This window comes from Amblyomma americanum, chromosome 2, assembly GCF_052857255.1.
Source record: "Amblyomma americanum isolate KBUSLIRL-KWMA chromosome 2, ASM5285725v1, whole genome shotgun sequence".
Lineage (NCBI taxonomy): Eukaryota > Metazoa > Arthropoda > Arachnida > Ixodida > Ixodidae > Amblyomma > Amblyomma americanum.
In genome coordinates, this window is record NC_135498.1 from 146,524,333 (window position 1) to 146,551,467 (window position 27,135).

At 47.9% G+C, this 27,135-nt stretch overlaps 1 protein-coding gene across 1 annotated transcript; it reads left to right on the forward strand.

The window, feature by feature from the left end:
- The first annotated feature begins 1,195 nt into the window (after nucleotides 1-1,195).
- On the forward strand, nucleotides 1,196-27,060 carry LOC144120128 (neprilysin-1-like). The gene is made up of 9 exons (XM_077652570.1): nucleotides 1,196-1,265; nucleotides 1,345-1,457; nucleotides 2,892-2,950; nucleotides 8,753-8,818; nucleotides 9,018-9,148; nucleotides 18,042-18,107; nucleotides 19,750-19,857; nucleotides 21,406-21,482; nucleotides 26,961-27,060. The coding sequence occupies exons 1-9, from the start codon at nucleotides 1,197-1,199 to the stop codon at nucleotides 27,058-27,060; spliced, it is 789 nt and encodes a 262-aa protein (XP_077508696.1). The 5' UTR covers nucleotide 1,196.
- Nucleotides 27,061-27,135: the final 75 nt, after the last annotated feature.

The window sequence follows — 27,135 nt, forward strand, 5'->3', positions numbered from 1 at the left end:
AATAATGTAACTGGGACTTTCAAAATTGCTCGATTTTCACTTCAGTGCCCGCCGCTATGCAGATAAGCCTCCGTATATATAAAACTTTTTCATATTTTTTTGCTTTCCTTTATGATTCGTCATTACGGACGACTTGCTTTATGGGCATTTTTACTCAGAAACCAAAGTGTCCATATTAAAGAGGCGTGACTGTATATACTGCCAGTATTTTGTCGAACTGCGCTTTAAAATTAATCTAACATGGAAGTTCTTGCCTATGACACTGTCCGTTAGGAGCACGAAAAAAAAATCACCTTGTTCTAAGGGCTGGAGGCAAATGCGAGACCTAAAGCTTCTCCTTACGTGTAAAGGTCCGTTTAAATATGATTCAAGACATGCAAGCCTCTGCCGGCTTTAAAAAAGTATCTTTCATTGTGCAAAAAAAAAAACTCATCGCAGGCATGCGCGCCGCCTTCTATTTTTTTTTGTAAACGTAGGTACAAGAGATCGCGGACGAAGTAAAAGATGCCTTCGCCATTCTTCTGGACCTGGTGGAGTGGATGACCTACGAGAACAAGAAATCCGCTATTTTCAAGGTGACTATTTTAGACTCATTTCATGAAAAAAAAATAGGTTTGGAAACAAAAGTGCTTTTGACATGGGGTATGATGTCCGTGATAGAGAGATGACAGGTAGGTGAGTTTCTTGCAAACACAAAGTGAACAAGGGATTGGGAAGCTTCAGGGAGCTCGCCAACGTTTCCACAAGAGGACTTGCCTTCGGCATCGTCTTTTGCGGCTGAGCAACGCTTTCTCTCGGGATAAGTGTTTTCGATTTTTTGTGGCTTCCTATGATGTGGCTGAATACAACAATAAAACTGAATAAAAACAATATTGTGGAGTATTTGTGTCTGCTTAGCATTCCTGCTGTGTTTGCGCTGCAGCATGCCTTGACGCTGTTTGCATAGGAGATGAATATGGTCAGGGCTATCTAAGAGGCTACTGAAACAGCGAAGAAATAAATTGTCTTTCACATTGTAGGCAGCGGAATAATGTAGACTGGGAGTCATTCAGCGCTGATTAACTAGGTGTTTTTTTCATGCTACCTATTAGAGGTCGGTTCATAAAAAGGAGCATAGCTTCGTTGTTTGTAATTAGACCGTGGACCATGTGCGACGTCTAAGCATGCTTTTGTTCCAAATATTGCAGCTGCGAGAAATGAAAGTTAATACCGGCTACCCACTCTGGATCAGGAGCGACACGGAGTTGAACGACTACTACTCTGTGGTAGGTTTGCTGCGCACTTGACTCGAGTTAACGCAGTGCGAATTGTGGTCATAGTATGGACTTCTTATGAACATTGCAGATACCTGACCTGAGGAAAGAAGAGTTTTTTGTATCCGCCCTCCACGTAATCAAAGCAAGCGTGGCTAATGACTTACGCAAGCTCAAGTTCATCGGCTACAGAAATGACTTTGGGTGAGGCGGCCAACATTGTTGGGGTGGCTAGATGCGAATACAAGTTCGCGACATGTGCGGAGTTTAGGTAGGTTTAAGGCATTGAACACGTCTTGGACGGAAAGCTTGCATTTTGCAGCCACGGCTGTATGGAAAAGTTTTGCCGAAATCGTGGCGTAGTCGTTGTCCTCCCACACAGGTCTGCTGCACCTTCAGACCCCTATCACCCGACGCCGCACCCCATGACTGTACGCTGCACCCAACTACTCAGCCAGTGCCAACGACGCAACTCCACACCGTACCCTCACAATGCCCTCGCTGCGCCTGTCATGGCGGACGTTACTGTTGTACGGGTGGATGAGCGATCATGCGAGACCATGCGAAGTGCGTGTGTAACCTACTCCCCTACCATAACCACACACCTTACCTCCCTCAATGCCACACCCTTATCCAGAGTTACAAAAATTAGCTACTGACACCAGAATCTTTTCCCGCCCCAGCTAACGCTGCAAGCTGTTTTGGGGAATAATAATAATAATAACAATAATAATAATTGGTTTTTGGGGAAAGGAAATGGCGCAGTATCTGTCTCATATATCGGTGGACACCTGAACCGCGCCGTAAGGGAAGGGATAAAGGAGAGAGTTAAAGAAGAGAGGAAGAAAGAGGTGCCGTAGTGGAGGGCTCCGGAATAATGTCGACCACCTGGGGATCTTTAACGTGCACTGACATCACACAGCACAAGGGCGCCTGAGCGTTTTTCCTCCATCGAAACGCGGCCACCGCGGTCGTGTTCGAACCCGGGAACTCCGGATCAGTAGGGGTATGTCCAGTGGATTTTATTTCGTTGTATGTGTTGCGCCTGCAAGCGGTATGACGGCCGCGCCTCGATGCTAAGATGGAAAAGCTAGTAGTAATTTGGTTAAGTTAGGAAGGCATCCTTCTGAAACAGGAGTTAATCATCACGCCTCCCCTTTTAGAAGTCGTGGAATTTTTTTATGCCAACATAAATATTTTTGCTCTATCTGGTGGTAGTTGTCATTCCGACAAACTCTTGAGCAGCACTTTTCGTTAGCCCTGCCTCTTCGAAGTCGCAAGAAAACTGATTTCCTTTTCGTTTTAGAAACGGCTGTGTTGAAGAAAAAACGTTTTGAAACAATGTTCAGCTAGGGTGTGCGAACGAAGCCATGGTGAATTGGATTAGCGGGAAGAACAGCTGATTTGTGTTTGAAAATGCTTCTGACGAAACCAATACTTCAGAAACATAGAAAGTATGCGTAGTCTTTCCTCTTCATTGACATTTCAGTGGAAACTATTTCGTGGAGCTTCAGTGAGCGTCTTTTAGTAAATGATGAGGCGACTAAAGCACTTTGTTAGTAAACGGTAATACCCTTTCGGGAGGCATCTTCTTAGGCCTCTCTCTAGCTGAAGGTTGGACATTACGCCACTGTGCAGGTGGGTCGAGATGCAGGACCAAGCGGACCCGAAATACCAGTACCTCGGCAATTTCATTAGTAAGTGCTGCCAAAAAGGTTTTCTTAGGCAATTATAGAATAGCCCCAATAACCGAGAGCTTTCAACGCCTGGCGCAGTGCTGCCTGAAGCTTATCTTCACGACCCCTTCTTCAGACTGACGGCAAGCCCGTGAGTATTTTTGAAGATTTCTTCTAAACTTTACAAGCGGAGCGCAAGCAGGAAAAGTAAGGGACATTTGGTTTCTTCCTATGATTTGTGTTGTTTTTCGTTAATAAATGCTACGAAATTCAGAGAGGACAATTTCATGAAGCTAGTCAGTACTGTGTTCACAGTTTGTGTAAGTCTTTAACAACACAAGAGGAACAAAATAGGCCGGTGTCTCTAGCATAAATAATGTGCTTCCTCTCCTTGCTTGTATTAGGTCCGGATTGCTATATATGTGAAAACTTGTATAGGCACAAAAGCAATATCCTGCGGCATGACATTGAAAAACGAAATCAGATCTAAAATAAGAATGTTAAGGAAAAAATACCGCATTGAAGCTAAAGGTGTTAAACGCCGGACAAAAGGCAACCAAAATTTTGGAAGGCTTTGGGATTCGATCTTTTTTAATACATTTGCTTTTCAATCGACGAAGGCGTGATCAGTTGTTTTGTTTTTGTAAATCCTAGCGACACACATTTAGAACTGCGTTCGTTGAGAATTAGACGTTGTATTCTCTTTGAAGTTTATGACGCCCTTTGTCAAGGATCCTCGCATTCTTTGCAATAACGGCATCGCATGAGAAAGGTGGCTTGTGAGGATCTTTTTGTGTTAACTTCTGCCAAAAGAATCTTTTTTTCCTCGGCAGATATAGGTCTTCCATCACATTCGAGATAAGGTATCGTTTTTATAACTTGATGGTATTTCACGTCTTTACTTCTTGGGTTTAATAAAAGTTTTGGGCTGAGAAAATTTATCCTCTAGCTTGGTGATATAACTTAAGCTGCCAACCTATAATATAGTGGTTTCTATTCTTAAACGGTTATGCATGACACCGCTCCTGCGTGTCGTACTACTGATGATATAAAAAAAAAACTTGTGGGAAGAGAGGTTACAACCGTTAGAGAACATTCCTGAAGTAAACTCTATTCGGTTGCAGATCCGTCAACTTTGGTGCCTTGGGGACAATGCTAGGCCATTACATGACGCTTGGCTTGTCGTCCTACGGTAAGGAGAAGGGCGCCACCTACCTGTTGCCTGGTTCCGTTCGCGCAGTTCTCCATTATATTATTGCAGGTCACTGCTGTGAAGGACTCACTGCTTGGTGACGGCATAACTGTTAAAATTTCGGGTGTACTCAAAGAGAACATTACAGTCTGGAGCTCCAAAGCAGTTGGTTTCTACATCACAAATATTTACTTCGGCCCTTAGTAGCGCCGTAGTGAGGCGCACCTAATAAGATTTAACTGCTGAGTTATATTATTGTGCCCCTAGATATGAACGGGACACAGATACTTTGCTTTATTTCGCTGCCAGTGAAATGCGGGCCAGTGAATTTGTGCTCAGCACAGAGTGCTAACACTGAGACAGAGAGATCTTCAAAATTCAATAAGCCTTAGGACAACTGAACTCCGAATCTAGTTTTCGCAGGAAGATGGTTTTTCTGCGGTGTCCATAAGAAATTATACTCCACCATAGCAAGTAGGGGTAGCTTTACGGTGGCTGCATCCCTGTAAAGTCGTTGTTGGTGGTGGTAGAACTTTATATTTCATAGTAGGGGTCCTGAAGGACTCTCGGCTAGGCGCCAGGTGTAGAGGGCAGCTCCCACGTCGGCACAGAGAGCCCGAAGCTCTCCGCCACAGCGCGGGCCTCCTGGACAGCCCGAAGCTGGTCGTGAAGTGAAGCACTCTATAGCACTTTGTCCCAATATTTCTTGTTCTTGGTGTAGGCGTCACTCGATGCACAACCGCACAGCATATAGTTCAAGCCTCCCCGTCCACTGCACTGTTCACACACATGTTGTCCGACGTAGTCTGGGTCGATGTGCTTCATGCGCCAGGGGTGGGGGTATGAATTTGTTTGGAGCAAGCGTAACGTGACCGACTGGCAGCGGGTTAATTTCTTATCCGGGAGGGAACACTCTCGTCTGCCTAAATAAAAGTGCTTAGTGAGCTCGTTGTACGTGAATAACTGATCCCTATACTCGATATGTGGGGTAGCGGAGGAAACCGGAGGGACGCGGTCGATGAGTCCTCGCGCCGCCTCGTGTGCGATCTCGTTGAGATTCCGCAGACCACCCCCTAAACCCATGTGTGCGGGGAACCATACGATGGAGTGATCGGTGATGTTACTTCCGCCTAAGATTCGTTGCGTCGTCTTGTCTATTCCGCCCTTGGCGAAAGCTCGTGTGGCTGCTCTAGAGTCGCTGTAGACAGTTGTGAACCTCGAGTCTTTGAGAGCTAGTGCTATCGCTGCTTGTTCAGCTACCTCTGGCTTCTTGGTGTAAAGCGTGAGTGAGTTGCGCGCTTGCCCGTGTCCGTCGATTACTGCTACCGAGTAGGCATGCTTTCCCGGTATGGAGGCTGCATCCACGAAAGCTGTCTCGTCGGGAAACCTTGCCGCGTCCGCAGTGAGTGCTTTGGCGCAGGCAAGTCTTCGTCCTTGATTGTGGACCGGGTGTACATTTCTAGGGAAGGGGAGCACTTTAATTTCTTCTCGCATGACTTCAGCTAGCTGCAGGACGTTGTCCCTTTCTGTTATGGTGTTCAGGCCGAGCTTGACGAGAATATCTCGGCCCGCTTTGGTGCTTGATAGGCGTGAGATCTGTGCCGTGTGCTGAGCCTCGATGATTTCGTCAAGGGTATTGTGGACTCCTAGCTGTAAGAGTAGATCAGTGGAGGCATTATCGGGGAGCCCCAACGCTGTCTTGAAAGCTCGGCGTATGTGTACATCGAGCCTTTTCCGATGCTCTTTATTCCAGTTAAGCATTGCAGCCACGTATGTGATGTGACAGAGTAAAAAAGCGTGGACCATTCTAATGGCGTTGTCCTCGCTCAGTCTCCTGTGTCTATTCATGATGCGCCGAAACATTCGGATCGCGTTCGCAATCTTGATAGTGATGCTGTCCAGCATCGCCTACTTGGAGCCGTTATTTTGGATGATTAGTCCTAGAATACGTATTTTGTCAACAGTAGGTATGCGATTTCCGTCCATGTCGTGTAACTCTATGCACGGAGTGTGGTGTTTACGCCAGTCGTTGGACGGGCGCCCTGGTCTTGGGGCGTGGTAGATGAGCAGCTCGGATTTTTTAGAAGAGCAGCGAAGTCCCATTGGTGAAACACTGTAAAAGTTTTTGGCGGTGCTTGACTTCTATTTGCATACATACATGCAGTTGTCCTCAGACCTGTCTAGAGCGCTCGAACGGCGCACCGAAGAGTGCACTTGCGTCATTTACGAGTGGCGTACGGCTCGAAACAAGTTCTTATAGCGCGTGCTTATTGTCGCAGACCGCGTTTAACTATGTTTTTAAAAGATACTGGGGCCAGGTGCGAGCGCCATAAATTAAGATCAAAGCGCGCCGGTGGATCGCTCCAGCAGGTTGATGGACGACTGGAAACCACACACACACACACACACACACACACACACACACACACACACACACACACACACACACACACACGCACACGCACACGCACACACACACACACACACACACACACACACACACACACACACACACACACACACACACACACACACACACACACACACACACACACACACGTCTATAGTAGCAGCCATGTAATTTCAAACTTTTCGAGGGGGAAGACGCGTTTTTCTCACCTTCCAGAGATTGAGAACGTTGATGATAAATAACTAGCTATTCAGCGTGGCCCAGAAGAGACCTTCTGGGCTGTAAAATTTTAAACAAATGTTGTACGCGTAGTAACAAACATACATATATGCATGCACACATACATACATACATACATACATACATACATACATACATACATACATACATACATACATACATACATACATACATACATACATACATACACACACACACACACACACACACACACACACACACACATACATACATACATACATACATACATACATACATACATACATACATACATACATACATGCATACATACATACATACATACATACATACATACATACATACATACATACATACATACATACATACATACATACATACATACATACATACATACATACATACATACATACATACATACATATACACGTGAAGCTGCCGCGGTGGCGCAGTATGATAGTGCTGAGCATCTCACCTGATAGATGGGGATTTGACCCCGGCCATGGGGGTCGCATTTGAATGGCGGCGAAATGCTGGAGGCTCTTGTACTTTGCGATGCCAGTGCAGGTTAAAAAACCCTAGGTGGCCGAAATCATCCTGAACCTTCCACTACGGTGTCCCTCATAGCCTGAGTGGCTTTGGGACGTTAAATTCTATAAACCGAACCAACCATATATACATGAAAACATAATAAGGCAACCGACAGAGTCCTCAAAAATTGATTTATTCATATAGCAGCTCGTGGCCAGTACTACAACAAGGTGGCCAAGTACTGTTGTGGTGAGGAGGTGCATTGGTATATCTAGTCACCGGGATCAGGCCGCGCCGCAGGCCTTTAGTCAGTTTTATGGGCACTCGAATTTTTTTATAGTGCGGTAGCACTACTAAGCGCGCTTTCCGATTTCGGGCATACGTACGTACGTACATAAGTACAATAAGCGACATATAAAACTCAACAAATCAACTCAAACGGGAGGACAAAGAAACAAAAATATTAGCTGCTGCATAGGAAATACAAGCGTGGCTACGGACACTCCCAAAGAGCGGTAGTCAGGCCTTCGATGCGAAAATCGGCTACTCTAGTCTTCTACCTTCGGTTTGAAAAATCTTCCATACTTGTAAGTCACTTCTAAATTTTTTTGTTGGCGTCTAATTTCACGCGATAGTACTTACGTCCCTGAAGCCTGCTTAGTGGAAGGCGGCCCACCTTGCCATCGGTTAGGGGGCAACCTGCCAGGTTTGTACACCTGTCAGGCCTTCACCTGACTGAAGACCTTCATGGTAAAGGCCTTTAGAGTGGAGGACTTCATGGTAAATGCCTTCCGTGTAAAGGCCTTAAGGTAGTAGGCGTTCAAGCCAAATGTCTTTATGGTAAAGGCCTTTAGGTCAAATTCCTCTAGCTAGTAAGGACCATAAGTGCACACAGTAACTAGTACTACCGCACGATATACCGTGGTTATTCATGCTATACCGTTTGTTATTTTTTTGTCTGGTGGAGAATTGAGCGGCATTCGAGCCGCGGTCCTGCGGTGCGCGAGACGGATGCCTTATCTCTACGCGATCCCTGCGTCGCTCATTACAGAACGAATTCTAGTTTATGAGATTACCATGGTAAACTAAAGGAAAGCAGTAGACTTGGGCGGGATGTGTACTGCGGAGAGCAGATGGCTGTTGGAAGTGATTTCAAAAGAATGAAATTGCGACTGGCTGTTGCATATGATTAGGTGAAGAGATCAGGTTAGCAAATGAGCTGGGGAAGGATGGACGTGGCTTGAGAAGGGTCAACGGCAGAGGCGTTTGTCCTGTACTGGACAGTCTGGCTAATGATGATGACAGCTATCAGGGCCAAGCAAAAACCAACAATAAACTACCAGCACATTTAGTTATAACCCTCAGAAATATGGTGCACTTGATATCCGACAACCCGGTTAATAAGTTGATGAGATACGGAGGTAGTGCCGCGCACTGGAGTAAATCACAACCCATGACCTGTTGTGCGCAGGCGCCTTCTACAGCTACAAGGACAACCTGGACGACTGGTGGACACCGAAGTTGCGTCGTTTATCCTGTACTGGACATAGTCTGGCTAATGATGATGCTATCAGGGCCAAGCAAAAACCAACAATAAACTGCCAGCACATTTAGTTATAACCCTAAGAAATATTGTGCACTTGATATCCGACAACCCAGTTGATAAGTTGTTGATGAGACACGAAGGAAGTGCCGCGCACTGGAGGAAATCACAACCCATGCCCTGTTGTGCGCAGGTGCCTTCTACAACTACAAGGGCAACCTGGACGACTGGTGGACACCGAAGATGCGGCGTGGCTACGCTGCAGGCGCCATGTGCTTCCGAAACCAGGCCGACTGGTTCGTCAACCCCCTCACCGGAGAAGTGGTGAGCGCCGGAACTTCACACGCGGCACCTCCGTGACGCTTCCGTGTGACTCTTAAACAGTAGCGACGATTAGGCAAAGATAAAGACCAGTCGGCCGCTGCCCGATTCACTCACTGCGCCAGTGTCGACTGTGATTTTCATGAGCTTGTTTCGTTTCATGTCCACATTTCGGTTTCCGTTTTGGTCTTTGTTATGCGACAAAGTCTACTAGCTGTAATGATGCAATTATCACGCCTTACTGCCTTTGTTTTCTCTTTTGTGTGACACAGTGTTTACCGCGATGTCACTCGAGTCTACTTATTGAAACGGCCTGTCGTAACCATATGTATCTTTCGTGTTCCGCTGTTTCATAGCTTTTATAACAGCTCGTTTTTGTGTGAGGGCAGCCTTTTGGTAATTAGGAAGTGCCAATCAATCAATGTAGATGAACTTCAATTCGTTCTTAGTGTTCCATAAAGTTCGGCAAATATTTTAGGTGGCCGACCACGTTAGCAGTTTGGTTCATGTATTTTGTTCGAACAGACAACATACAACACTGTAGGGTAGCTTTTTGGGCTTGTTGGTAGTACATAGCTTTGAAACACTGTAGCGCAACCAAAGACGAGGACAATAAAAGAAGAAAAAAAGAAGGAACCCCACCAGCGCTCGTGGTGTTTCCCTTCTGTTCTTTTAATTTTCTTTTTTTTGTCCTCGTCTTCGGTTGCGCTATAGCGTTTTGAAGCTCTGAAATACTGGCGGTTGCTACAGGAGGCGTAAACACTCAATTCAAGTCTTTTTGTGCATGTGGTTGTTTATCCAAAAAAGCCGGCGTACAAGCAGTAATTTTTACCGCCGGACGATCATTATGAGGCGATTGTCCCGAATGTAAACGCTGTCGTCATCATCGTCGTGGCATGCCATAACGGAGAACTTCTCTTGTCATGTGCTTGGCAGTATGATAACGTTTTCCTGCTTCACAGGGGCCAAAATTACACAATTTCTGTGAACTGTGTGCAGCGGCCATAATGGCACGTCCGGGTAGAGCACTTACTGTGGGCAACGGGAAGTCAGGTGACCCAAGTGAATCTCTTAGTGGGTGCACTCATCGGTTGGTATCAATGTGAAGTACAGAGTGTGTTGTTTCTTCGTGGCCGCGGGAGAAGCCTAAAAGAGAGAACGCTCTGTTATGCTCAAGTTGCAAGTCTTTATGCGGTACTCGCATGAGTATCTGAAGGAACGTTTGCCAGCACTTGCGCTTCCAGCGGAAATCGCGAAGTTCAGCCAGAGCTATCGTAAACGTTGGCAAGATCATAAAATGTGCACGTGTCGCGACCGAAGCAACTGGGTCTGAGGCTGCCCCTTAAGTACCTATATCGGCTCTCTGTGGGGAACATGTTGGAAAGTCTCAATTGGGCGTTGCCCCTGTAGAACCGGCATTGGTCCTAAGTTGGCATTGGAGGGGCTAACTGGTATCAAAAACAATTTTTCGGTCACAGCGGCTGCTCATACCTGGCCTGTGTACGACCGATGGATGAGCTGAGAGGGCTGCCCGCATCGCGCAGCGCAGGCTATAAAGAGGTCAGGCCAAGATGGGCTGCCTACATCGGTCCCGAATCAGACCGATCGGGATGTTTCTTGGCAGACAACCAGAGGCCCATGTGGGCCCCCGTTGCAAAACCCACATTGAGCCCACAGGGGCTCGTATGCAATGGCCACATCTAACCCACAGGGGTCAGCTACTTCGTAGCCCACTTTGTGCTAGTGGGGTAAGATAGATGATCGAGCCGCAAGTCAAAAACATAAGTAGAATTTTCGAAATCGAATTTCAAAACATGCATTCAAGCATGCGGTTATTGGGTTTGAACCGTAAACTCCAACCTCGACGCAGACGCTCGCTCTGTGTGTCTTCGGCGACACGCAGACGCTGGTGGCTCGCGCTGCGTTCAATCGGGTGTGAAGCGTCATCAGCGCGCACAGGCTGTATTGCTACTTCTGAGTTCTCTGCGCTACGGAACAAACCAAAAACTTTGTTTATTTCTGTCCAGGAAAAGTACCGTGACGCAGTTGCGGTTGTTTCCGGACAGTGTGTTTGCGTGCCACATCCCTGTGAGGTGCACAAACGTTCGTCGGAGAATTTGTGAACGCGGTGCGTCGACAGTGGTGCGTCGGACAGCGGAGCGCTACGCGTGCCAGCCCAGCGTTGCGCGTGTGCGCGTGCGAAGGGTGTGTGCGAGGCGATGTCGACAAAGAGCGTGGCGAGCACGAGGAGCGGAGTGCTGACGTGTCAGAAAACCGAGGTGTGAAGGAAGACAGCGCAGCGGAGAACGGGTCATTCAAGCGGGGAGGTGGCAGCCGCCGGACGTTTTGTCCGTGCTGCCGTGGACCTCCCTCGAATCACCGACGCAAGCCTATTGCGTTCTATTCAAGCGTGGAGGTGGCAGCCGTCGAACGTTGGGTCCGTACTGCCGTGACCTACCTTGGATCACCGACGCAAGCCTATTGCGTACCTAGCAAACGTGGAGGTGGCAGCCGAAGGACTGAGGATCCGTGCTGCCGTAAGTCACTTTTGGATAGCCTGCTTGAAGCCTCTGGCGTTTCGGGACGCCGTTGTTCTTTCTGTTGATTCCATGTTCTTCGGGCTGCTGACGGGAGTCTCCCTGTGTTCCTCGCCGTTCGTACCACCACTTGGCTCCCTTCCGCCACTTTCTTCGACGTAACGCGCATGCCTCTTATCGACACTCCATTTGATCGTGTTGCTGTCGATATTGTTGGTCCGCGGGCGCCCACATCGATGAAAGGGAATCGATGTATTCTCACTCTCGTCAATTTTGCCATGCGGTATCCCGACGCTGTGGCGCTGCCAAAGATAGATTCAGCGACCGTTGCAGAGGATTTGGTGGAGATGGTTTCGCGAATAGGTTCTCCGAGAGAAATCCTTTGTGATCAGGGCTCCTCTTTCACTTCCAAAATGATGAGAGAGCTCAATGATCTCTTGGCAGTGAAATATCTCAGTACGACCCCTTACCATCCAATGTGAAATGGAATGGTGGAGAAATTTAAGGGCACACTCAAGCAGATGCTGCGGAATCTCAGTCGGGAGCAGCCCAAAACTTGGGATGATTATATCCCTCAGTTTCTGTTCGCATACACAGAGGCACCGCAGGCGAGTCTGGGGTTTTCTCCGTTTGAGCTGATATTTGGCCGATATGTGCGAGGACCACTCGCAGTCCTCAGAGAGCTTTGGACAAGGGAAGAGCTGGGAGAAGACATGAAGACGACCTATGGTTACGTTCTGTATCTAAGGGAACAGCTCGAGTAAACTGTGAGAGCGGCACATCAAAAGTTGGTGCGTGAACAACATTCTCACAAGAAGTACTATGACAGGAACAGCAAGAAGCGGCATTTAAGGGTTGGAGATCGTGCCCTCAATATTTTGCCGAGTAGCCACAATAAACTCATGATGCAGTGGAAAGGTCCATTTGTGGGTGTTGGCAAAAAGAACGATGTGGATTATTGGATCGACTTGGGCCACACTAAGAAGCTCTTCCACATCAATATGCTTAAACGGTACGAAGAGCATGCGTCCCGAGACCGTGCAAGCGTCTTCTTTGGTCGTAATCGAACAAGATGACAGGATCAAAAATGTAGTCGCCGATTGCATGAGTCGTTTGTAAATTACTGGAGGGTTATGCCCAATGTACAGAGCTACTGTCCGGTGTGTTTGCAATGGTGACCTGTGCAAGCGCATGGGGTTTTGTTTGGGGTTGTTTTTCTTCTTTTGTTCTCCGGTTATGTGTTGTTCAGTTCGTACATGTTCACCTTTTTGGTACAGATGTGTTTAAAGTTTGTGTATGATGTTTTGCATAGTTTGTTTCCCTTTTGCAAGATGTATAATGCTTGACCACATGATCCCTCTGCGCGCGTCTCCATGTGCCTCCATATGTCGCTGTGTAAAGTGCCTTCTGTGACTACGGCGGCGTCTAACTTGTCCGTTTATCACGTGAACATAAGTGTTCGTGCATCAACGGCGTTTGTCTACTTCTTACATGGACTTAAGTGTTGTGTGCACCAAAGGCAGCTTTTTCTATGTGAAAAAACGTTTTCTAAGGGGGGGGGGGGGGTGGCATATGTGAGGTGCACAAAAGTTTCTCGGAGTAATTGTGAAGGAGATGCGTCGAAGGTGGTGCGTCGGACATCGGAGCGCTGCGCATGCCAGCCCATCGTTGCGCGTGTGCGCGTGCGAAGGGTGTGTGTGTGAGGCGATGTCGACAAAGAGCGTGGGGAGCACGAAGAGCGGAGAGCTGACATGTCAGAAAACCGAGCTGTGAAGGAAGACAGCGCAGCGGAAATCAGGTCCTTCAAGCGTGGAGGTGGCAGCCGCCGGACCTTGTGTCCGTGCTGCCGTGGACCTCCCTTGGATCACCGACGCAAGCCTCCTGCGTTCTATTCAAGCGTGGAGTTGGCACCCGTCGGAGGCTGGGTTCGTACTGCCGTGACCTCTCTTGGATCACCGACGCAAACCTACTGCGTTCCTTGCAAGCGTGGAGAGGGAGCCGATGAACTGAGGGTCCGTGCTGCAGTAACACACTCTTGGATAGCCTGCTTGAAGCCTCCGGCGTTTCGTGCCACCGTCGACGGGACCTGGACACGCTTGTTCTTTCTGCTGATGTCATGTTCTTCGGGCTGCTGACGGCAGTCTCCCTGTGTTCCTCTCCGCTCCTACCACCATTTGGGTTCCTTCCACCGCTTTCTTCGACATAACGCCAGCGACCCGTCTCACTACAACCACCCGCGTCCACCCTGTCTGCAAGACATCCCCACTTCACCTGGGACGCTCAGTACCTGGTGAACACTTTCCTTTATTCTGTAGTGTTTTGCGCGTGTTGAGCGTTTGTTTTTCTTGGTGTTTTCCTTTCTTTATGGCTCTTTTCCTTTAACTTATAAATATGGCTTCATTTTGTTTTGTTTGATCTGTTTGTTGTCTTGTTCGAACCTGCACGCACGCGATAGCGTTCCCCTTCGGAAATTCAGTGACGCGTAACCAATTCGCGACAATCTCCAAGCACGTGCCCCTTAATTTGAAATCGACACGTATTCGCGGCCTCTCACCTCCCGGTCACGTTCAGCCTCCGAGAAGTGTTTGGTGTCCTTTTAAACGCACACTAAACGGGAACACCAAGTCAAACTGAACTAATAAGCTACTGTAACCTCATAAAAAATATGCACATTTCTCAAAAACAGAGCTCCGGCAAGCCGGAAACACCCGCTGCGGTGGCTCAGTGCTTGGAAGGCTGAGCTGCTGAGCCGGAGTTCCTGGGTTCGAATCCGGCCACGACGTCCGCGTTTCTACGTACGCGAAACGCAAAATGCGCCTGTGTTCTGTGCAATGTTAGTACACGATAAAGATCCCCAGGTGGTCGAAACTGTTGCGGAGCTCTCCACTACGGCACCTTTTTCTTCTCACACTCCCTCCTTTACGGCGCGGTTCAGCTGCACGCCGAGGCGTGCGACCGTTACTTCGCCATTTACGTTCCTCAAAATCCATTTTTTTTACAAGCAAGAACAAAACAGCTTAAAACTGAAGCTCACGTGGCGACACCTCTCGCAGGTTCTGGCAGGTGCGCCTGCTGACGTTTTCTTAGCCGGGCGTGATTTGGTTTGGTTTGGTTTCGTTTACCGTCCCAAAGTGACTCAGGTTATGACAGACACCGTAGTGAAGAGCTCCGGAAATTTATACCACCTGGTGGTCTTTAATGTGCGCTGACATCGCACAGTACACGGGCCTCTAGAATAGCGCCTCATTCGAAATTCTACTACAGCGGCCGGGAACTAACCGGAGTCTACAGGGAGAGCAGTAAAGGCGAGCCTACAAAGACGGCGAGGAATCTTAATTAAATGAGCGCAAGCTAGCCGACGAACAGATATACGAGACAAACACGAGCGGTGAGTGTTTCGCTTGCATTCTGTGCGCTTTGCTTCGGGTGAGGAGAAGGAGGAGGAGGTAAACTTTAATAAAGAAGAGGTCTTAGGCGCGGGTGACGTTCCCCTCCCCGCGGTGTGCTCCTCTTCTAGGTGGCGGCGGTGAAAAACTTTATAAAGTAGAGCAAGCCTTAATTGTTACATCCTAGTGATGGGATTGCTCTTGGATGCGTGTCGTGGCCAGAAGGTGATGCTTCTCAGCGACTTCCAAAGCCCAGTCCACTAGCTGCCGTTGGGCAGCCGGGTCAGAACTGGGCACCGCAGCCTCCCATCGCTCGTGGTCTGTGAGTTGCCAATCGGCTGGTGGAAGGAACTGAGAGCAAGAATAAAGAATGTGTGCAAAATCCGCTTTCGGAGCGCCGCAGAGGGTGCATACTGGCCGGACGCCAGGTGGCCGACCGACGATGTCGTTCGGCGACCTCTCGGCCCGCTCCGTGACTCGGAGTTGAACCTCCGGGTTCGAGCTGAGCAGTGCGGCCGCCCACTGCGATTGGGTAGAGCTGCAGACTTGTCTTGATCACATCAGTATAGGATGAGTGGTGTGTCTCCCTTCTGGTGCCGACAGAGACGGGGCTGAACTGCTCTGGGAACCATATGGAGTACATGTACGGATTAAAGAAAGTGTCTGTTTGGAGCTGCCGCCAACTGACTTCTGTTTTACTTAGAGGTCTATGTGGTTCTGGGAAGAGATGTCTTTCTTTCTAGAAGTGGGTAGTAATTTATTTGTAGGTCGTCACTCGCTCCTTGTCCGACCTGAGCTCGGGGCAGCGCACCTCCCGGTTAACTACGAATCCTAGGGCAACTTGGTGCGCCGCCTCGTTTCCAGGATGGCCCGAATGAGTGGGGACCCAGATCAATGTGATCTGGCGGGTATTGGAGATGTTTTGTAATATTTAGATGGCTGTGTAGTGGGCCCTACCTTTGGCGAAATTTTGAATTGCGGATTTAGACTCGCTGATGATGTATTTGGTAGTGGTGGAAGTAATGGCTAAAGCTATGGCAGCTTCTTCGGCCTCCTTCTGAAATTTTGTTTTATCGATTGTCGCCCATGCGAGGGGAGAACCTCGATGATCGGAAACTGCCAACAAAAAGGCGTCTCTGTTCGTATGTTATGCCACGTCCACTTGCGCCGTGTCTTCCTGAATTTAAAATCTATCGTAAAGTTATTGGGCCCTAGCCTTTCTTCTGCGAGTATCGTAGCGTGGATACATGTTTTGGGCAGAGGATGGACTATTAAGTGTTCGTGCTCGTGTCTTGGGATTGGCAAGGTGTGTTCACAGAATCCTTCATATTGTATTCCTGCCTTCTTTAAGATGAAATGTCCCGTTTCAGTGCCTGAGAGTCTTTCGTATTGTGGGGTGAGGCGTGGTTCCACCATTTCCGCTAAGGTACGTGTTATCAATTCCTAACTGTAGTAGATTTTCATTTGGTGTGTGACGAGGGAGGTTGAGCACAATTTTGTAGGATTGTCGAATTAGAGAATCCAGGTCGTCTCTTTCATGGGGTCAAACCCTGGTTGCATGGGGTCCGTGTATTGGGTTAGCCCTCTTTGCTGGATATAATCCACTACTGTCGTTTCTTTCGTGGATATTCTTTCGTGTCCCCATTGCACGTGTTGAGCGTTGAAAGCCGCCCACAATTAGGGTTGGGTTTTGGCCTGGGATTTGTAGGGCTTTGAGTATAGCGGCTTTCGCTGGTCCAGCCTGTGCCCTGGGGCGGCTGTATGCGTTCAGTATGAACAAAGGACAGGAGTTTCTTTTCCTAGGTAAGATTTCGATTAATATACAATCGAGCTATACGTTTTCGATTTCGTGGTTAACCACGGTAAGGTTTCTATGTACCGTCGTAGTGGTTAAAGGCTGTTCTGCGATGTGACATGGCAGAACTGCTTGCGGTGTACGGACTGCCCGCGACAATTTCTAAAACGTCCGCCCGCAACGGCATTCATGCTTCGGCTCCTCTCATTAGCCGAGCATTTCCGGGTAACATGTTCAACATTTCTAGGCAAAAATTTTAATATCGGAAGCTGTAAGGTACTGTTATGGAAATGTCGAAGATAATGGTTCATTCTTCTGATGTGTAGCAAAAGCGTTTTTTTTAATTTGTCCATCGCTTGCATGGAGCAGTTAAGACTGCCATAGAAAACGAACGAGGGACGCTTTTGATGATAGCATAAACGTTAATAGCAAAAATTAAAGCCTTTCGTAAATAGATCTAAAGATATATTGATTGCTTTAGTGAAATCGTAAAATATATGGAAAAATTATGTTCATAAACTCTTTCCCGTTCAAAATCTCTTGTATTAAGTATTGTTGGGTATGCATCGAAGTCACATCTAGCAATAAAACAGTCAAAGCAACCTGGCTAGCAACGAAGGCATCTTTCCGCGCAAAAAAACAAAATAAAAACAGTAGTAGCGTTCCCGAGAAATTATCTGTCTCTAGCGTAGCGTGCTGCTTAGCTAGCTGTTTCAAGACCACGCGTCCCATCCAATGGAGATAAAGGTAGCAGGATGAACGAAGCTCATTGGCCGTGCAGAGGATGGTCATGTGAACACACGTGAGCGCACGAAGACGACCCGCAGGCGATGAACGTAACGCGAAGCGAGCGCCGGCGATGGTGACGTCATCGCGGACTGAACGACGCGTGGATCGTCAGAGCACGTGCATATGATAGCTCTCGCTGCAAAAGACGCAGTGCAACATAAACGAAACGCTATGGCTAGTATGTAAAACCGTTTGTAGGCAGGTAGCGTGGATATTTTTTACTGACTAAACCTTGTGGTCAGGTTTTAGATCGTGGAGTAGTGGGCTGTGCTCACTTTTTCTGTCGAGAAGAGCTGACCACACGTAAGGGCGACAGTTGCTTGGAAGGGTTCTGCAAGTTTTAAGAAACTGAGCGTGTTCTCCGCCAAAAGTGTAATTTTGCTTTACAGATGAACACCACCCTGAGCGAGGATATGATCGTCGCTGACAGCGCAGCCGTCAAGGAAGCATTCAAGGTGAGTCGCAGTTTTCGCGGCAAAGCTATGGCTGCCAGCCTTGATTTCTGATTGCTGCAGCAAGTGCAGGTTTCTAAGTGCGATCAAAACCCGCGAGCGAGAGAGAGACACAAAATGTTATTTCGCGACCTAGGGAGAACATTAGTTTCAGGATGTCTATCTGAGAGGTGCTTTGAGGCGTTTCGCGGCGTCTGGTACGATCGCGTTTTCCGTCCGATGACAAAAGTAGCACGAGGTGCGAGGCACGGGATGGTCACGTGGTCGCTAGCGAGCTTATGCCCTGGCTGTGCGTGGAACAATGTCGACGCTGACCGCTACGTTAAACCGGGGGAACTACGCTAACACAGCTTGCGCTCCAAAGCATTTCGTCAATTGGTGGTCATGCCACCATAGTCACAAATGGTTGCTTCTGTCATGTAGGACACTGGGATCGAGTGCACCAAGTTTATCTGTACTTCTTTATTTGCTTCTAGTGGTGAACGAAGGGAATTTTATAGTTTTCTTAAGGGACTCCGAAATATTGGTCCAAGCGCCCACAAAAGCATTTACGCAAGCACACATACCGTAGATGCAGCGTAGCATAACATTATGAAAGATGGAAAGCAGAGGCTCAGCGAGAAGCCTGAGCGGTCGCCTCAGAAGTACGCAGGACAAAACAGGCATCACAAAACAGACGGGGAACTCTGAACATAACTTTTAGCCTGTGGATAAGTTGTTTGATATTATGGATCGAAATAAAACAACGCAGAGCCTAACAAGCCTAATTTTCTGTTATTTCGTAATTTGAAGAAAATGTATGTGGAATATGGGTGGACAGATATTTAGAGGGGGGACATCTTAGCACATCAAATGCTTTGCGCTACTTCACAGTATGATCAAGCAGAGAAATCAGGAAGCGATAAGATGCATTAACTGGAGGGCGACTTGTGCGTCTCTGCTGCTTGCGGCATGGCCAACGGCGGTGCGCAAATACGTGTAACGCAGGGAAAACGACAGACGGGTAAAGAGGCAAACAACTTGGGTGTCTGTTATTTTCTCAAATGACAGTTTACCGCCTGTTGTTAAGTAGAAAAAACTTTAATCGGCTAAAAGGAGGTATAACTATCGTTAATATAATTGAATGTACATTCATAATGAAGGTAAGTAATGAAATTTATGGCAAGGAAGTCGTACGGCTACAGCATGTTTATTTCGGTCATGGTTGTGCCTTCGTTTATGGCACAATGAGAAGAAATTGTGCAGCTTTTATCTTCAAAATAAAATTTTATTTAAAAAAGTTCAGTGCCTGTCCTGTCATGCCTATGTCCCTTCCAGTCATGCTTTAAGCGGCATTTAGACCTAAGCATCAAGGAAGTAGGACAGGAAAACCAGTTGCTGTGAACGTAGAGGGTGCCCTACTGCTATGAGAACTGTCTCGCACACTTATTAAATGATTAATGCCTGAAACTGATTTAATCACTGAAGGCTTACGTTGATGTAGGTGTCTAAAATGTGGGCATGAAAAATTGTAAGGACGCCTTTCACACCACTCTGGCCTGATGGCATCTTAAGGCCAGTGGCAACACTGGAGCAGGGCGGTATTCGAGCAAGAAAATACCGTGTGTCCCTCGAACTGAATCCAAGCACGTTCGTATATGCGCAGGCGTACCGGGTGTTCATGACCAGGTACGAAGAGCTGTACAAGCTCATCGTGATCACGGGCATGGAGACATACACCCAGGACCAGATATTCTTCGTGTCCTACGCCATGGTGAGTGGCTCTGTTTGGTACAAAAAATGCGCGTCGCCTAACTTCACTCGGAAGTTGTCCTGGTAGAAATGCTGATAAATGTTTTGACGACCATACGCACCCTGCTAAAGTGAAGTTTTTTAAATTTAATTAGATGCTCCAAGCTTTGAAAAATGACTGAAAGCTTAAAGGAATACAGAAAAATTTTTGAATGTTAGCAAATGGTACGATTTGGCTCATGAGCGTAAGGCGATGCCCTCTACCAAGCTGAGTTGCAGGGGTTGAGTGGAACATAACGTAATAGGATTTTGAATTTTTTTCAAGGAGGCGCTCGGCATTTCCACCATGATGAGTGACGTCTTGGTGACAAGCCCCCGTTTTTGTGACATCATCGTACTTCGTGACTGGTCACAGGAACAATCAGAACTTGCCGGTGACGCCGACGTAATTAATATTGTGGTAGACTAGATTGGCCGGTCGACCGTGACGTCAAGGTGCACTTTAGCTCTGGTGCCGACTCAGAGCTAAACTGCCGGCATAAAGTCCTTTGTAATAAATTAATCACGGTGCGCACTAGTCTCATGACCTTATTTACATGATTACTAAGCCTGTAGGCCTCTTTCAAAGCAAAAAAAAATGACACCCAGGAACTTTATGTCGGTACCGCTTTAAATGCTCAGACTATCGGGCAACATAATTCTCTGGTCAGGTACATCGCATTCGTAAAAAATCTTGAAGCGTCTACTTCGTTTCGAAATAGTGGTTCGAGTACTCGTTATCTGATTCGACCTTGCCTCGAGTCACTTGGCTGGGTTTTCACTGCAGCACCTGCAGAACCAGCAGCTGCTGGTTCACGTTGACTACTCGCAGGGTCTGGCCGTGAGCGGCATGTATTTAGTATTATTGGGGGAAGGCTCGAGAACAAGCGTCCTGAGATACTTGCATGAGTATCTTCTCCTCCTGCCCAAATTTTCGGGGTTATCGAAACATAGCTACGCGACAGCATGTATGACTATTGCTGTCCTGATTTATTCAGAGGTGTGTAGCCCACCGTAAGCAATATACGCTTGTTTTTAGCACTTCGAAAACGAAGTTACCCTTTGAGCTGTGGCCCAATAAATTTTTGGCTATTTGTAAGAGTTACATGTACTGGAAGGGTTGCTTTGCTTGCAAACTTTTCCAAAGCGCATGCACTTTGGAGCGGCAGTAGTTTAAAAAATGACAGTTTAACCATGCGATATGAACTCGCAAAGTCATTTTCTAATAATTGCACAACCTCTTAGGTGAGACACCAGGTATGCATGGGCATGCTTGACTGAAGAGCTAGAGGTGTGGCGCTCTGGCGCAGCCGCAGAGGCTTACCAACGACAAAAGCACTAGAAATGTGCCCTTAACAGAGCTGTTGTGCTGATATTTCGCTCACTTGCCCTGAGTTGCATTCTTCCGGCGGTCTGGATCGTGCTCGCGTCTTTACTCAAAGAATACCTTTGGCAGTTGTTTCCCAGTAATGATTCCTGAAGGTTTTGGACGCAGTATTGTAACACCTTCTCTCTTCGTCGTACATTGCAGACGATGTGCGAAAAGAGTCGGCGGCACGCCGTTTACTACTACTTGTACCCGTCTTCTGCTATCCCAAACCACCACAGGTAAGGGCTCAGAAGTTCTCAGCGTCGCACAGGATGAGCGTTACCTGCGATTTCTGAACAGTAGTGAAGTTTTCAGTGTTCACAAAGCATTTTGACGCCATCAGCTAACAGAATACAAGATACTTCAGTGGTGGAAGCTATATAGTAAATGTCACCCAGTGGAGTTATAATGAACGCAATTTTGAGCGCAGACATCAGAGCGGTGCCCGAGGTGGCCCCAGTTTTCACAGGCGAATCTGGTGCATCGATGAAGGTAGCAGCGGCGTTATGTCCAAGCGTATCAGGCGTACAAGGGGGCGCGAAGTACCTTAAAAAGAGTATGGCCTGGTAAGACTGTGTTAATTCATGGTACTCACTCGCCGAGCACTTAGAATGGTGTGAGCAGAAGAATAAACGTCGTTGATGAGATCGTCATCCGTGGCGGTACGGGTGATTCCTTGCACTGCCGCTCCACAGGAATAGTCTGGATTGGTAGTATAGCCGTTGACCGCGCAAGATTAGACTCCGAGATGTAGTGAACAGACGCGAACTTAGATAGTGGCTCACTTAGTTGTTTGACGTCGATGAAGATTGTGTATGAAATATCCGTGAGTCTTACATACAGGGTTTCTGTTAGATGAGTTGCAAGTAGGGCTTGTTGGATGGAAGCCGCGACAGCTTGAACGCCTCGATCCCGCGTCCGAAGGTCGATCTGGCCTTTGGGGGGGAGGATAACTTGATATTGGTAAGCTTTAATGTCTAGTGTACTGGGGGTCCGTATCCAGGTCTTGTGTTTAGTAGGTGAGGTATAGCTCAGCACGGGTTTCAAGTTGAAGTTGAAGTTGAATGTTTATTAATTAATCCAAACAAAGTTACAGGCGTATACAGCAAGAGGTACTGTACCGATGGAGGGTATTTGCGTCGACTGAAGCTACTGTGAACAGTCTTCCAGTACATAGCCTTGGGGAGACGGCGGGCGGTTAGGATTGGTAAAGTCTGACAGGCGGATGAAATGCATGGAGTGATCTACGGGAATGGAAGCGAAGTCGCCGTGGCTCTGATTGTAGCCACGCACGGCAGAAATGTCGAAGAGGAGCGAGGCTTCGGCAGGTGCGCAACAGTTGGGGGGGGGGTCTCGGCGCAGATTTTGGAGTCAGGCGGAGCGCAGCTGACCCCGCAGGGACGCAGAGCGCGCAGCCCTAACAATGGCCAAGGCGGCGCAGTGCAAGGCTGGGATTAATGCTCTCCGTAAGGGACACAGATGGGGTACTCACGCAAAAATAGCGGGTGTCATTCGAGGCCAGAAGGTATTAGGAATCGATATGGTTTATTTCCAGAGGATGCTTTCAATGGTAGCAGAGGCTCGAAGAAGACGGAGATCAAGCGAAGCAGCGGTGCGCTCTCAGGGGTGCGCTGTTTTTGTAGCGAACGCTACACTAGGCTAGTAGTAGTAAGCTGTTTATTAAAACGATAATAAAAATTAAGGAAAAGATTTTTGCTAGCCCCGGCATCTGCCATTGATACCGAAACACCTGAGCTGGGGCAGCGGAAATAAAGGATAGCAGGGAGAATGGAGAAATGAAATGAAGGAGGTGAGGGGACAGGAAGAGAGGATAGGGGCCAGGCTGTGCACGTGATTAGTTCATGATGAAGCACACTAGGCTAGTATTAAAGAATCTCTGTGCCTGTGCAAGGCCACAGCTGCGCATGCGACGTTCCACAGGTGTTCCACCGCTGCGCCGCGCCGCGCCTTTCTTCAAATAATAATAATAATAATAATTGGTTTTTGGTGGAATGGAAATGGCGCAGTATCTGTCTCATATATCGTTGGACACCTGAACCGCGCCGTAAGGGAAGGGGTAAAGGAGGGAGTGAAAGAAGATAGGAACGAATAGGTCCGTAGTGGAGGGCTCCGGAATAATTTCGACCACCTGGGGATCTTTAACGTGCACTGACATCGCACAGTACACGGGCGCCTTAGCGTTTTTCCTCAATTTTCAGTTTTCGATTTCATCTTTCTCGCTTTCTTCTTTCCTTCCTTCCTTTATCCCCTCCCTTACAGGGCGGTTGGGGTGTCTACCAAGATGTGACAGTTATTGCGCCATTTCCTTTCCTCAAAAACCGAACAATCCGGCGTTCATTGAGTTCATTGGCGTTGGCAACGCTGGAGAGGCAGATCATTTTCACGAAAGGAAAGGCGCGAAACTCGCTCCTTGGGTCAGTGGACGCCTCAATATCACTTTTATGTACATGGCGTTGATGTCAAACTGCCAAAACCAGCTTTGATTGCGTCCCGCACACTGGATAAGCAGTGCGCTCACCCTTCCACCTTAACAGGTGGCAGCTGATGTTGCGTTGCCAGCGCTAATTTATGGAGCCCACGTCTCTCTCTCACCCACGCCAGGTATACCTCAAAGCACGAATGACGCGTCCCCTGACCCAGGAAGCCAGTTGTGAGCCCTTCCTTTCCTCAAAATCATCGGAGCCTAGAACGTTGTCAACGCCAACGCCAATGAACACAATGAACGCCGACAGCTTTCGTTTTTTTCCTCGTTCTCGCCGAAGCGTGCGCGCTCTTGACACGGCTAGTCCGTGAGAACCGCAGACCGCTCGAGCTAACCTTCGATCGCGAATATTGGCTACGGTAACAAGAAAACTGCAATGGAACAGCCGCGCCCGTGGTGCCGCAGTTGCGCGCTAAAGGCGGAGAAACGAGCCGTCATTAGCGCGCATTCTCTGGGGCGACTGGCCTAAGTCAAAAGCGCAGACAAAGCAAAAAGCAGTGCCCGCTATCATCAGCCGCCGCAGACACAGCGGGGTGCAGTCCGTGGCACAGGCGTCGCACCCAGCCAGGAGTTTGAACAATGGCGCTTAGCTTGCGGGCGGTGGTACTTGTAAAGGCATTACAAAGCAACATCCTTTTACAGCCCCCAGTTGCACAAAAACCAAAGTACTCCCGTATTTATTTGGCGCAAAGGCGAGCTTTCTTCGAAGACTGAGACTCATTCTCATCCGCTGAACTCTCGTAGAGCGTACTGATTTAAACATAATCGAACTCTCGAAACTCCGCATCTTGTGATACATCTCCAAGGGCCTAGCAGGGTAAACCTCGGTATCCAGATTTTAAGGGGACAGTCTTATTTTTTCTCTGCCGATTATTCTGGATAAAGGGATTTCTCATTGTGATGATGATGATGGCTTTTTATGGCGCAAGGGCCTAAGCGGCCACGGCCAAACAGCGCCGTGGCACAATGTAGTTCCCTTCTACTCAAGGGGGGGTCAAGTACCCATTTCATAAGTATTTCACCCTAAATAAGCCGAGCACCAGACCAGGGGAAAGCTTGCACCCATTGTATCACCGGTGGGTACACAGCTGATTAAAAGGAATTAATCAAATTGAAACATCCAAGCGAAAGTTATTCCGCTTAACAAAAATTTAAAACAAAACATCAGAGAACAAACATTTGGGCCGCTCGTTTCACTACCTCTCGCCGAGATTGAGTGGTATCAATCAGAACTGCGCCTTGCATACACGAAAGTGGAGCTTACAGGCAAGTGTTGCCTTGCCAGGGAAGCCTACAGGTGCGCGCGTTTTGGCGTCGTCGTCGTTCAGCGCAGCGTCGCAGACAGGGGAGGTACGCCTAGCACTAAAAAGGGATGATTCATAACAGCGCGACAGACGGGACAGAGAAGAGAGGACACAACACAGAGCGCTGCGTGTTGTGTCCTCTCTTCTCTGTCCCGTCGGTCGCGCTGTTATGGATCATCGTAAGCACCAATTCGCCCAACAAATGATATTGACAAAAAGGGAGCTCCCCTATGTTTCCTTGTAAACCCTTCGGCATGAGAGGCTTCGAGATCTGCGACCGGCTTTTTGCTAATTTTATACCCCGAAAGGTAGCTTTGGTGATAGAATTTGATAGCAGCACTTTGACAAATTGAATGCCCAGAAACTATGGCAAATTGATGGCCCTAGTGATGTAAATAGAACATAGAAGATAAAATCCCCTCGCGACCTCCTCTGCTAGGTGTTTACGTCGCGACTATGAGGTGAGTATGTTGGATGGGGAGGATGCACCCGGCAACAATTTACTGCACCGTGCTTCGCCATTAAAGGCGTTTGCGCGTAGTTCCCCTTCAGTTTCTTGACATCACGCTTGTCGTACGAAAGACTTGTAAAGCTACGAGGCGTTTTCGAAAAGTAAGAATACATCACACCCCACCCAGGCAGATACGAAGCTAGTCGAGAGGTGGAACACTGTCATGTACTTTGAACCTTAAGCTTCCATGCCCCCCCCCCCCCCCCCCCCCCCCCTGGTTCGCAGTGCTCCACAGGCTCATGGCCAAATAGCGCCCTTTACTAATATCTGTGTTGATCCAGACTCCCGAAATATGAGGGGTGCAATCCGCGAAGACCTTTATCCACGCACGCAAGAGGCGAACTACCGGCGGCCACTCACAGGATGACCTGTGCTATTTATGGTGATGTTAAGAATCGAACATTGTGTTGACGTGGTGCCATGAAATCTCAGAAGGCAAAGCCGATGTTCATGATTGAAAACCGAGCTGGAACCAGTATTTTGTGACTGGCGACCTTTGCAAAATTGAAGATGGAACTCCTTTGCAAAGGCGCATGGCGGTGAGGCTTATTTCATGAACTTGAACTCCATGCCTCCGTGTTCTTGAGATAGATCGGCGAAACAAAAAAAACCTCCACCAAAGAATAAGGCAGCACAAAAATGACATCCGGCTAATGAATTCAGAATCCTACCCTTTCGCCGAACACTGCGAGCGCGCCGACCACCGGATCGCTTTCGAGGAGGTGAGCGTTTTGGCCGTGGAACCAAACCTGTTCAAGAGGCGACATGTGGAGTCATGGCACATCCGGCTCACAAAGGCGGCGATGAATAGGACTCCAGGAACGCTCTCCTCCGAGTACGTTAGTGGACTGCGCCACGTGCTAACAAACGGAGAGCGAAGGCAGCGACCCGCTGCTGCTGCTGGCACACTGCAGTCAACCCCGGGACCGAGTTGGTCCCGAAACTTTAGTTAAACTTAAAAATATTGGTTGGCGTCACTTTTCTTTCAACTATCTCTTAGTTATTTACCCTCCTTACTTCATCCGATGGAAACTATGGCTGGAAAAACATTTGCCGATAGCGAGTTCACAAGAAGAGGCATGACGTAGTTTTACTAGGCAGACTGGATGCTTAAATGATCGCGGCATCCAAATCTGATTCCAAAGCTGAACAATATTTTGTAAAATTGAGACAAATGTATGAAAAATTGGAAATTCAAAATGATTACTTCTGAGTTAAAGTTTTGTGGATTAAAGATTTACCACAGCCGTGCAGACATTTGCATCCTTACTTTAAGGACACTCATCGTAGTTTGTGTTGCCGACAGAAAATGAGCTCCTAGCTGCAGTGTTTTCATCCCGTAATGCTACTCGTACTAGATTCATGCAAAGCTCCTTTCAATGTAGCCTTTCTTTTCCAGGACGAATATAGCCCTGATGAATTTCGACCGCTTTGCCATTGCGTTCAACTGCCCGGCGGGATCTCCGATGAATCCGGACACGAAGTGCGACGTGTACTGATCAGCGCGGCACAGACGCCGTTAGAAGTCACCTCTTTTAACGCGCCTTTTAATACTCAAGGAGTATTTAATTTAG

Coding starts and splice junctions, on each gene's coding strand:
- LOC144120128 (XM_077652570.1), top strand. CDS start 1,197: ATGAAAGTTAATACCGGCTACCCACTCTGGATCAGGAGCGACACGGAG. Junction 2,951..8,752: donor GTACCTCGGCAATTTCATTA/GTAAGTGCTGCC, acceptor TGTTGTGCGCAG/GCGCCTTCTACAGCTACAAG. Junction 19,858..21,405: donor TCTTCGTGTCCTACGCCATG/GTGAGTGGCTCT, acceptor CGTACATTGCAG/ACGATGTGCGAAAAGAGTCG.